At 45.1% G+C, this 12,861-nt stretch overlaps 1 protein-coding gene across 1 annotated transcript; it reads right to left on the reverse strand.

Moving 5' to 3' along the window:
• Positions 1-1,887: 1,887 nt before the first annotated feature.
• LOC6505993 (muscle segmentation homeobox) lies at positions 1,888-11,297 on the reverse strand. Its single transcript, XM_001964709.4, has 2 exons — positions 9,623-11,297; positions 1,888-3,210 (listed from the first exon to the last, which is right to left on the reverse strand). Exons 1-2 carry the CDS (start codon positions 10,875-10,877, stop codon positions 2,873-2,875), a joined length of 1,593 nt encoding a protein of 530 aa, XP_001964745.1. The 5' UTR covers positions 10,878-11,297; the 3' UTR covers positions 1,888-2,872.
• Positions 11,298-12,861: the final 1,564 nt, after the last annotated feature.

The raw sequence follows: 12,861 nt of genomic DNA on the forward strand, positions 1-12,861 counted from the left end.
TCAGGCTGTTACTGCTTGCCAAATGATTTGATTACGTTTTGATTAACGCATTGCACTTTCCGGCGCGGTGCGTTTTGCATGCCAGCGCCACCTGCGGCTACCTGAAGGCGTAGCCGAGCCTAATTAATAAACAGACGAGGGGTCCCAGGCCCCCACTCACCAGCCACTCCGATCCGTCGATCCACCGCTCTGGCGATGCCCCGGCGGCTCCCTAGGCCCCCCGGAATCCCAATGCCCGAATCCCGGTTCTGGACTTGGGCGTCACCGTTGGCGTCAGCGTAGGCAGGCATTGTAATTATATACGCGTAATTAATTGCGGCGACAATCGATTTGACATTCGAGATAAAAACTGCACGGCTGCCGCGGAGAACTCTCCGCTTTTATTGGCGAACGCATTTATTAATATTTGATGAATAATAAATGCATAATTAAATTAATTATTTTATTGCTACCCAATAAAATATCACACGATTGCATTTTAATTGTTAACAAATTATATTCAAATTGTATGAATTGCTAACAAGGCAAGGTTAAATTGGTCAAGTGGACTGCCGACAATTAGATACCCTAGTCCAGTGGTAATTAGGTGGCCTACTTGGCTATACTTTTGGCAAATCAATTTGTGATACCTTGCCAGACCTAGTTCTCATTGATCTCAGTTTTAAGCTACATGAGCAAATAATTTATTTCGTATCCCCCAATGAAGCTCGGAAAATCCTAAACGTTAAAAAAGTAAAAAGTTTAGCTCACAAATATTTATTTAGACCTACATAGTTCGCGGAATTTTTTCCGCTCTTATCAGCAATAAGCTGGCAAATAATATTTTAATTTATTTATTGAGCACACACGCACCAATACACACAATCACACCTACCAGGCATACCAACACTTGTTTGCCGTTCGTAAATAAATCAAAAAGCTAAATTATTTGACGTGTTGCTCGCCGCTGCTGTCGCTACTGCGGTTATGCTGCTGCTAACGCCGCCGGCGTGTTATTTCCATTTGTAATTAAATTAATTGGGTTTTAATTCAATGCGATAAGCGTCAGAGCGAGCAAAGGCAACAACACCAACGAATCGTGCAGCTACAGCCCCATAGCTATATAGCTTTATGGCTATAGTACTGTTGACGCTCGACCAACTGTCAACAACAAATAATGAAAAAACATACTCGTTATTGAACCCCGCCTGACACCCGACAAATCGCGCAGGAATAAAAATTATAATGCAAACAATTTGATAATCACTCAATTGTAATCTTAATTCGTTGATTGCTCGTCTAACCTCAGCACTCGGCCGGCCACTCGGCGATTGAGTAAATGAGTTGCATTGCGTATACGCCATATGGGCCGGCTCCTCTCCTCGGCAACCGCTTGCCTGATTAATTAAATATTAATTGCCACTTGATAAGAGTGCTCCGCTTCTGACAGCCTCTATTCGACTCTTGCCGATGCCCTTTACATTTTTGGTCGAGGATTCCAATTAATTTATTATTTTTCGAATGAAAAAGTTGTGAAATTTCCTGGTTATTTTACAATTGCGCCACATTACTACTCCAATTTCACGCCAATATTGGATGATATAAGCGCCGTGGTTTTGTAACGAACTAATTTTTCCAAACGTACTCCCCTAAAACTTTTCCTTTATCAATTCGTCGTGGCCAGAGCTTCGGTATTCCTAACGCCCGCCATTCCTGGTTCGTTATGGGCTCGTAATTTCAATAAATATATTACATCAGTGCCGTTCGATCTTATGCAACCGCCCAGTTCAAAATAACACTTCGCACTTTAATCATAAAAGTGTGTTTTTGCCAGGCATTCAACTAGGTCGACATTCGCATTACCAAGATCGTTAATACTTTGTTGCATTAAGCATTAAATGGGAGGAATTATTATTATTCATATTTATTCATGTTTCTAGGAGGAAAGACGTATACAGCTGATCAAAGATTAATCTAAGTTTCTTATCGCAAGCAATATTATACAGAATACTTACTGTTTCCGTAAAGAATGACTCAACGACTGATAACTCCGAATAAAAACCAACGATTTTGTTAAATTTTTGTATAATTATATATTTTTTCAATGATTTTTGTATGATTCTTCATTTGCTCTCTTTTTAATTGTTTTTGTATTATTTTTTTCACATTTTTTTGTTTTGTTTTATGATTTATGATTAAACAACTACAGAGGATTAACGCTATATGGTATTCATAGTATATTATGGATGTATGAACTATGTTTATAGGTCTGCGGTATTATAATAATGTAATTTTAACGGCATAGTTGTAGCTTTAGATTAGTTTTAGTGTAGATGCTTATAAGTATTTTTTAAATACACGATCGATCCATTAGCTAGACTGACTTACAATGCAAATTACAATACAATCAAATATCAATTAAGTTAATCTTGATTTTACGCTTATTGACTTGAGTTGGGCAAATAAATAAATGGTATTTCTTGTTTGTCAATTGATTTTCTTGGCTTCACTCCAAACGCAACGGCAAACGAAAACGAAAAAATGTTAAAAAGAAAACGAAACTCGAAATTGATTGTGTTTACATGCTAGATTCTATTTACAATTAGGAAACATTTTTCATTGCTTGCATTTCTTTTCGATATATACAGAGTTCGATTGGTTAATATTGTGATTCGTCCGTCACTTAACGTATGTACAGGGTGCATTTGAAACAACATTTGAAAGTATCGTAACATAAAATGCGCTAACATCACAGCAAAATTTTGGGGGTTTCCGCTCCAGCAGCTCCGGCGGCTTTTTGGTTACCAGGATTGGGACTATGGCTCTGGATGGGGCGTTGATGGCGACCGAGCTCCTGGCGGTGATCGTGCTCGCACACCAACTGGGCCGCCACTTATCCCAAATGCATCAGGCTGGGGTGGAAGTACCCGGCCATGGCCCACTGGGCACCCGGCGCTCCTCGGCCCAGGGCCGCCATCTTGATCTTTTCGATTTCCGCTTCCTGCAGGCGCTTGGCCTTGGCGCGTCGGTTCTGGAACCAAATCTTCACCTGCGTCTCTGTCAGGCGGAGGGAGGAGGAGAACTCTGCCCGTTCCGCAATGCTCAGGTACTGCTTCTCCCGGAACTTCTTCTCCAGCGAGAGCAGCTGCTGGGTGGTGAAGGGAGTGCGGGGTTTCCGGTTCGGCTTGTGCTTGCGAAGGTTGCACTTGATCCTCGGGGGTTCGTTGGCATCTAAAATAGAAGAGAGAAGAAGGTGCTGATTAGTCAGGTGTTCAGTTGATTTAAATAATATACAAATACTATAATGTCTAGGCTTCACTGTAGAACGAAGAGCCAGCCGAATGGCGGCGAGTGCTGAATGAGACGGCCTGTCAACCTCATCTATCCTTGGCCTTGTCAGTTGGCCAAAAGCGACAGAGGCAGCGGCAACAATATACGGTAATTACTCCTTTAAGTGGCCAATAAATTTGCTGTCTAAACTATTTGTCAGACAAAGCAGCAGCGGCAGTTGCAGTTGCAGCGGCGACGGGAAATGCATTCCCCGAGTGGATCCACTCCCCCCTCCGTGCCACAACAATATCTCAGTTCGATTCTCTCCACAGCAAAACAATTTTAATTTGGGCATTTTGTTTTGGCAAACAAAGGCGCACAGGCACAAAAAAAAAACAGCAAAAGGAAAAAAAACAGCAGAAGAAACGTGCAGGCCTTATAAAGACTACAAATCCCAGGGAAAGGGGGCTGGAAGGAGCTGCAGCAGCAGCAGCAACAGCAGCAGCAGCTGTTGGTTGCAAGTTGCATGCCGCTTGGCATTCGCCTGGAGTGTTGTTAATGAAAGTAATGAGCTTGCCATCGGGGCTGCGCCAAAACCACAAAGATGCAAATGGCATTTTAAAGATGCAGTCAGTCCGGGTCAGATCTTCCCAATCCAACTCCGTCCCAGGTTCCAGGCCCCACTCCATTATAGCTTCCACCCTTTAATCCAGCAGGCAGAGGCACGCGTAATTTATTGGGCATTTTGTTTTTGAGGAAACTGAGCAGCAGGGCCGAGGAATCAAAATAAAGACAAATGCAAATGATATGCAACGCTTTAATTTTACGCAAAATTGCACAAATTGAAATTGCCGAGTGACAAACGTGGCTGAGTTGGATGCTTTTGTAATTGCTTTTTATGCCTTGCATTTGGGAAACGAAGCGTTAAACAACAATAACAGGCCCTCAAAGTCCTTACATCATCCTACAAATTATTTTCACGATTTTATTACTATGATATGGTATATTAAAATATTAATATTAAATGCAAGTATTCAATACCATAAATAAGAATCAATTAAGGGCATTTAATATTATCAAGATCCATACTGGTTTACAGCTTTTCTCAGTGTACTATCTCACAAATGAAGAACTCATCGCTGTAATTCGCTGTTTCTTAAAAACTTGATGTGTTCACACACATTTTGTGGCACGTTATGTCTCCGATAAGCAAATAAATGTCTCTCGCTGCCCCATAAGGCAATAAAAATCCAACTTGCGACGGAATCAAAACTAATAATCAACTCCGGCTTATGGGAGAACTTGAACGGGCACCCGGCTCATTAAGTAATTAGTGTGACATGTCAGAGTTATGTTAATGCCTCGGACTTATCGGCCGATATGCATATAATTTCACTTATTTGTGTGTCTGCCTCGGTTTCTGTTTCTGTTCAGTTTCTGATTCAGTTTGGGATCGGTGGTGCAGGTCGTAAAAGCATTTCGGATGGCCACTAACAAGGTGAAACGAAATGTGAACACTCCCGATAAAGCCACCAATGCATTCGAGAGCCCCAGATATCCCCAGAAAACTTTATAATGAAGATGAGCCCCCACCAGACAGCAGCAGCAGCAGCAATATTCAGAAATTTTTGCCTCTATAAATATAAACATATTTTGTTATTTCCCATCATTTTCATTCTCTGGGTTAAGTTTTGATTTTGTTTTGTTTGGTGTGTTGGCTGTGTTGGTTGTGTTGTTTGGTGTTTTGTTGTCGCTCTTGTTGTATCGACCATAAATTAGTTGCCAAATTAGCATATAAACGAGGCGGCCAAACTTTAACAGCCTTTTTTCGCTTTTGTCACAGGTTTTTGATTTTACGATTTTACGATTTTCATTTTAATTTTAATTTTTTCCTCGTTTTTGTTTTGTTTCTTTACAATAATATTTGTATTCCCCGGTGGTTCCAATATTTATATGCAATTTGTGGTCGGATCATGGTTTTCTTTACCATGTTGTATGCCGTTTGCATTTATTTCAAAATTAATTGCTCATTTGTCGCTAAATTGCTGGAATGGGGTTTCCATTGCAAGTGAGCTGCACTTCCCGCCTCTCTTGGCTGCCCCGCCCATTGAACACGGAATGCCTTTTTCTGGTTACAAAACCTGCAGCAAGCTGCACTGACAGAAAACTTTTAGGTGTTTAAATAGCAAAAAAAAATCGATTAAAGTTTGATATCAAAGAGGCAACAAGTAACTTTAATCTTGATTACTTGCAACACTTAAAATCACTTTAAATAAAAGATTTTTTTTCTGTGTAAAAGGAGCGATAGAGACGCACGTTGAAACCCGAGTGCGAGACTTGTTTTCGCCTTTTTGCTCTTTTATAGGCATTGTTGTTGCTGCTGCGATGTTGCTGCCGTACTGTTGCTGCTGCTGCTGCTGCTGCTACTGCTGGGGCAATACGTCGCCATTGCCAGAGCAAATACATGCCACAAACGCCAATTGTGACATTTAGCCTATGTTTGTAATGGATTTTCAATTAATTTGAGTTCTCCGGTGTATTGTAGACGAGACATCGTATAAGACCAGCTACGGCAACAACAGCAATACAAAAACTGCACTAGCAGCAGCACCAGCAGCAAATGAGACAAGCAACAAGCAATTGTGAAATTTACGCGTATCGTTTGGAGCAATGGCAATACCAAATATCCAAAGCAATCGCCTCCCCATAGGGTGACTATAGCTGTATATAGCCGGCGGTGACAACGTTCGATTGATTTGCGGTGCAAATTGCTGGCAATTAATTCTTCATTAAAGCGTTTTCGCATAGCACCAGCCAGCGCTGGTTCAGAGTTTTTTCAGTGAAAATCTGTACTGATGTTGAGCAATATGGTCGGAGGGAAACCGAGCCAAATGGCCAGATAGCCGGCCGGCCGGCTGGATGGCTAATGCAATTACACGCTTACGGTCAAAACGGCAACAGCTCTGGGGCCTTTGGCGAAATGTCTGTCCTGCGCGAGCCGATTTCATAATGAGGGATTTTAATTAGCACCAAATAGGAGCTAGCCCGCTAAATGAATGATTAGGCCACGAGCAGGGCGGCGAAGGGATGTGTTATCTTAGGACCTAGGTCCTAACACCGGTTAAACGAGTCAATTAATTAATCAGGTGCGTGTTAATAACCTGTTGCTTCAGTTTACACAGCGAGAGGTCCAATGCACTGATTTCATTGCATTTTGTAATATGAAATGGGAAATTGGAAACTGTTTTTCTCCATGTATCGGCCACTGCCCACTTGCAACACTTGGGAAATCTTGTCACATTGCGTGCTAGCTTTTTATCCATTTCAACTGTTTTGCAATGAAGTTCGCTGCCTCTGGGCAAGATAAGAGTTTCCAGATAGCCCGTGGGTTGGGCCACTGCTTATGACAAGTGCCAAATGCTATTTAATTACTCAGGTGTAGCAGCAACACCAGCAGCAACAGCAACAGCAACAGCAACATCACAAGCCAAAACAGCAACATCTGTAGTATGTAGCAGCAGCAGCAGTTCAAATTAGTTGAACTACCAATTGTCTACAAATATTTAGCAAATGCTTGCCGTTGTCTAAACGTATTTCTCAACCTCATGGATCCACTCATACACACACACACACACACATACACACCCACCTTGCAGTTGCACCCCCTCCTATGGCTGCTCCATAGGATGGCTCCCTGCCATCACCTTCGCTTTGTCTGGCTTGGTAATTTAATGCAAATAAATTTTATTTACCAAAACATACATCAAAATGTCTGCGCCGCCACACATGCCCCACTCCTCCATCGCCCCCACCGATTTCGAGCCCCCTCGATGTGTTGCATGTGTATTTAGTACAGCCTTTGCACGTTAGATGGCGTGCAGAATGCAAATATTATTTTGGCTTTTGACTCTCGGCTCCGAGCCTTGCAAATGGTGTTAAAACGCATGCAAATTCCCCCTCTAAGCCACTCCTCCTACCTTTAAGCCCTCTCCTCCCCTCCATCCCCTTCAGACGCCTCTGCCACTTCGTACTCCTCCTCTTCTTGACGTCCAGCAGCCGCCTGTCAACGTTTAAATTGCTGCCGGGCTGTTGAAAATTGCGTGTTTCGGGTGGGCGTAGCTGACATGCCACACCCACCGTTTTAGCCAGGTTCTCTCTCCGTCTCGCTCCGTCTTGCGTCCCCCATTGCTATTTGGTATTTGGCATTCGTCTGCGTGTGCTGTTTGTACGGGCTATGGGCCCTCTCTCTATGTATTTATGCAATGACTCCCAAGTTGTTGCTCGTTTGTTCAGCTTGAAAATTAATTTCTATAATGGCTGCCAAGAATTGCAGCTGCAATGCGTGGAGGCCGCCAAGAGGGTGAGCCACTAAGGGGGGTGGCGTGTACGTGACATGGCTGCGCTTGCAATTAGTTAAATTATGAAGGCACAAAAGGGAATTCCTATTTTGCAACACGAAATGTTAATCAAATGGCCAGGCTAAAAAGAGTGAAAAAAGAACAAGAAGCATTCCACCCCATTCCACCCCAAGGCCCACACAACAACCAGAGCGTGTGTGTGTTCCCAAGTCTAATCGGAGGTAGTTTCATTTAATAGGCCATGAAAATGCAATCGAAAAGAGCCGACAAACGGTAGCGGCCAACTCCAGCTCCTCTATCTGGAGCTACTAAGGCCGTAAGGCACTAAGTACCTAACACTTGACATAATGCCGCAAAAGATAGCGGGCCGGGTCAGAAGGAAGCCTGAAAAGGGGATCATCGGCTCACAAAAGACCTGAGCAACCTGCTGCGCTAATGAGACACGCTGCAGGCAGGAGAACCAGCCAGGAGAACCTGAACCTGTGGCAGCAACAGAAAAAAAAAAAACAGCTGCCAAATGAAACGAAACGAAATGAAGTTGTTCGGGCATATTTTATAGAGACAGGCAGCAGTTGACAGCCAAATGACAAAATAAGCGACAAATGTTTGGAATAGTTTATTCATCTCGGCCGAACAAAAGATATGGCTCAAGTGGCTGGCGAGGGGCCATTAGAAGCGATGGTCTACATTGCGATTGATTTATTTCCAATTTCATTTTAAAGACTCTCAAATCGAGGGCTCTCTTGAAGGTCCAAAAGCCTGTAAAACACCCGAAAGACGACGCCCTTTCATGACTCTTTTTGTTGGGCAAGTCGACAGCTTTATAAAGCAATGTGTAGTACCAGGGTACTGGCAAAAAGTGAAACATTCAGACCGCAATCCTACAAAAAGCCAAACAAGAACAATTGTTTGTGGGATGTCTGCATATAAAAAGCAAATTTACACTTTTTTGCCAAACTTTTTGCCGAGAAACCCGAGTGTTGGGCAACTTTAAAAAGCGGAAATGCAAAGTCCACTCCGGCCGACTTAAGTTCACATGTCAGTCCCGGCATCAAAGTGTGACTTAAGCGGGTGTTTTTCCTCAGATTTCCATACACTTTTTTGAGAATGTGTGTGTGGGGGGCTAAGGGAGAGTTCAGTTCAGACCAGTCCACTCCAGGAAATGCAGGCAAAGTGTGAACTGTGCATGCAGATAGAGATCGGTTAGTTAACCCGCTCGCTGGCGAACTAGACTCGCTTCAATTAGTCTGGTCAGTCAGTTAGACAGTCGGCTTTTTATGCGTTTATTATTAGATTTCCATTCGGCGGCCAAAAAATAAAAATGGGGGGCTGGCTGGCTAGCTGTTAGACCGGAAAACACCGAAAAAACAGAGGCAACCGGGAGGCAATCCAATGAACAATCAGACAGAGCCAATTGAGGCAAATCAGAACCGACGCGACGCTGCCATCATCATCCAGTAATGGGCCCAGCAATCAGGCACATTTCATTGTTTTATTTAAGGCCTTAAATAAATAATAATTGCCACGCACTTTGACTACGGCCTGCAGTCACGATCATTGCAACGACGATGACTGCGACGATGATAATGATGAGGTGGCCATGATGGAGCACCCGCAGCTCCCTCGGCCCGTCGATGCCAATTAAGGCGAGGGGCAGCCGTTAATTGAATTAAAATGCGACACAAAATGGTGTAGATAAAGCTGCCACAAGGGGCAAAAATGGCTGGGCACCCGACGAGGGGGTCTATCTCACTGGCATAAAATAAATCGCTTTTAAATATCTCTTTTCTGGCTAATGCGAATTTCGCTCTGATGCTCCTAGACTACTTAATTTCAATGAGATATTAAATTTTGAGAGGATTAAGATTGAGGAGCAGGTAAAAATATATCGAGTCTATTTAAAAGAAAGCCCTGTCTTCCTACATCCTTCCTAGCGAGCTAACCACTTGTCTCTATTTCCTCCATAACAATAGTCATAAAAAGCAAACAAAAAACTTATTTCTAGCGACACTTACCTCCTGCTCCGAATCCCTGACCCGGAAACAGACCCGGCGGCCCAAAGGGTGGCATTTGTCGAGCTCCCGGCCACGGCACTCCCGCTCCCATTCCCGTCCAGGCAACAGCGGCGGCCGCCAGGGCGCTGAACGGTGTCGGGCGGATGGGCACATGTCCGGAGGCCAATGCCGCCGGCGAAAGTATCGTCGATGGCATCTGCGAACCCGGCGGATTTCCAACGCCGTGCGGTGATTCCATAGACTTGCCACCGCCGCTGCCATCCAAGCCGTCAGGTGTGGAGCGCGGTGAGTCGTCCGCATTCATGTCTTCAATATCCACAATGGAGTCCTCCTCCTCGTCGTGGTCGGGATCGTGCTCGTGATCCTGCATCAGCTCCTCGTCGTACTCCAGCTCGGAGTCTGTGTGGCTACCCAGCGGGGAGTGGCGTTCGTTTTTGGCGGGTGTAGCATTGGCTCCGGTGGCAGATCCCGGGCCGGACAGACCCACAGGTGTGGAGCTGGGCGTGGAACTGGTGGAGGCGGGCGGGGAATTGGCTCTGGCATCGGCTTGCTGCTGCTGCTGTTGCTGTTGCTGATGTCGCAGCTGGGCGGCCATGGCCTGGTGTTGGGCATGGGCCGCTGCTGCCGCATGGGCGGCCTGCAGAAAGTGGGCATGGTGGGCCACGGCGGCGGGATGGAAGGTGGCTGCACTAGCCGTCGGCGGAGGTGTGCTGCTGGCCTGGGAAACGGGAGATGTGGCCGCCGAACTGGAGAGATTCGTGGGACCATCACCCGCTGACTGACTAGGCGGTGTCCGGGGTCTCGTGTCCGCCAGGAGCGAAGCTACGCTAAAGTTGCTCAGTCGGGAGGTGGTCTTGTGGAGGTGATGGGCCGGCGGATGAACTGCAGCGGCGGCCATTTGAAGAGCGGCCTGCTGCTGTTGCTGTTGGTGTTGCTGCTGTTGCTGTTGCTGCTGCTGCTGGTGTTGCTGTTGCGCCTGGGCCAGTAGGTGCTGCTGGTGGGCGAGCAGTAAGGCCGACGGCGAGGTGGGACTGGTCAGGGGATGGAGGCCAGCCGGATGGCTGGGACTCAGGCTGCCCATGCCGGTGGTGCTGCCGGTGCTGGTGTTGCTGCTGGAGATGCTGGTGATGCTGCTGCTGGAGATGTTGCCCGCGGGTGTGTTGCTAGTCGGCGGCACCGTGGGGCTGGTCATCGTCTGGCGCAGACCGGTCACTGTCATGCTCGCTGGGGTCGGCTTGCTGGAGAGCTTTAACATAAAGCCTTTCGTTTGATTTTTCGATTACGGGTTGCTGGCTGGCTGGCTGGGTGGCTGGCTGCTTGCTTTTGTTTTCGTATTACAGTTATTGTTTCATTGGAACAAGTGTGTGCTGTTAATTTGTTTTGATTATCTTTTAATTAATGCGCTCGTTCATCACACGCGCTAAGCACACACACAATAACACGCGCGCACTCGATCTCCCACACACAGATACACGCGGCGATAGTATTCTGAAATCTTGACTTCCAACAGATACAAAATGCGCACTGAGAGATACACGTCCTCTTGAGATCACGTCTGTTCTGCGAATGAACTGCCGCACCACTTGCTGTCGCTGCTTCGGCTGCCTCTGTTGCCTCTGTTGCTGCTGCTGCTGCTGCTCCTCACAGATACACACCACCACACAGGAACGTGGTGGTGGTTTCAGAAACCGGCTGCTCTAGCTCACTGCCCCACCATAAGCAGCGACACCATTTTTATTGGCCTAACTGTTCCGTTTCTTTTTTTCGATGGCCATGTGTGCGTGTATTTCTCCACGCTCCGTTGTGTGCGCCGCCTTCTTTTCTCGCTCGCTCGCTTCCAGTGTGGTGAGTTCGCCGACTGAGACGGGTATATCCCTCAGTATCGAGTGGTGAGTTGGGCGTGGCCAATAATAATTGAATAATTCAATCTTTGGAGCATTTTCCACTTTTTTCTGGGTCTAGGAGCTGCTGCGCGTATTAGCATTTTATAACAACCAGCGGCGGCAATCGCTTGTCCACTTCCACTTTGTTTTTCTCGCTTTTCTTTCGTTTTTCTTGATTTTTATTATTATTTCTTGTTTTCTGCTTTTTTTTTTTTTTGTAACCAATTTTGCCTGATGTCGTCTCTGTTTTTCATGACTTCATTTGACTGACATTATTGGCGGCATGGTCGTCGAAAAGTCTGTCATTCTGGGTCTATATGTTCTCTCATTTTAAGAGGGAAGCAAATTTAATTGGTACTCCATGGCGTATGAGCAATCGGCTAATAAATGTCCTTACCGAAAATAACAATATAATAAATAATAAGCCCATCATTATCAAAGCCAAAGCATCGTCAAACGTAAAAGAGACGCTGGCAGGCTGGTATTATCGCAAAGCTGCAATCTCGGTCAGGAAATTATGTTTTTTTCCTGGCCCTCCCTGCTCGTCCTTCGTCTTTGCTCTTTTATGTGTCCTTCGGTGCGCACCTCAAAGATAAGCCATAAAAATCGTATCGGGGAACATAAATCGAGCATCCCTGGACCCAGGCAAATCAATCACACACACGGAGATACACATAAATACGAAGCATTCCGGATTATATGGAATTTTGCAACCCCCCTCCCCGTCTAATGCCCAAAAATGAAACTTTATAATGGGGTTTTGTGAATAAATTCCATAAAATAAAAGGATCCCCCATTCCGCATCCTTTTCGGCGTCTCTCTTCCGTTTTCCGACCCACTCTTTTTATAATTTTACTCTACAAATTAAACTCATTTTAAGGATTATTATGTGAAATTGTTGGCTTGAAAACTTTTCCCAGCAGCCATTGTTCGGCGTTGCTTTTGTTTTCCGCTCCTCGAAAGGACACCAAACGGGGTGAAAGGGGAAATGTGGCGGAAGGATTGTGGTGGCAGAGTCTCTGCAGGACGAAAAGCTGGTAAAGGGATTTTAATGATAATTGGGAGTCCAATAAAGAGCTCAATTAGAACTGGCTGCTGGTCTTAATTAGTTTCATATCCAAGAGTATGGTATTGATAAGGATGATTATTTATTGATTCTTACTATTTTTTTCTATTTCACATAATTAGAACCCAACAACAATCCCAATTATCATCTTCACACACTTCCCAGCCATTCAATTAACACATGATCTATGGCATGGAACGCCCCTTCACATCGCTCCTACTGATTAAAACAGTTCCCTGGTTCCCAAAGCTGAGCACTTCATTATAAAGCCCAGCAATGTCGCTTTCTTT

This window comes from Drosophila ananassae, chromosome 2L (genome assembly GCF_017639315.1).
Source record: "Drosophila ananassae strain 14024-0371.13 chromosome 2L, ASM1763931v2, whole genome shotgun sequence".
NCBI lineage: Eukaryota > Metazoa > Arthropoda > Insecta > Diptera > Drosophilidae > Drosophila > Drosophila ananassae.

Excerpts from the sequence above, each read along its gene's own strand:
- LOC6505993 (XM_001964709.4), bottom strand. The coding sequence starts at position 10,877 with ATGTTAAAGCTCTCCAGCAAGCCGACCCCAGCGAGCATGACAGTGACC. Across the intron at positions 3,211-9,622 it reads TCAGGGATTCGGAGCAGGAG|ATGCCAACGAACCCCCGAGG; the intron begins GTAAGTGTCGCT and ends CTTCTATTTTAG.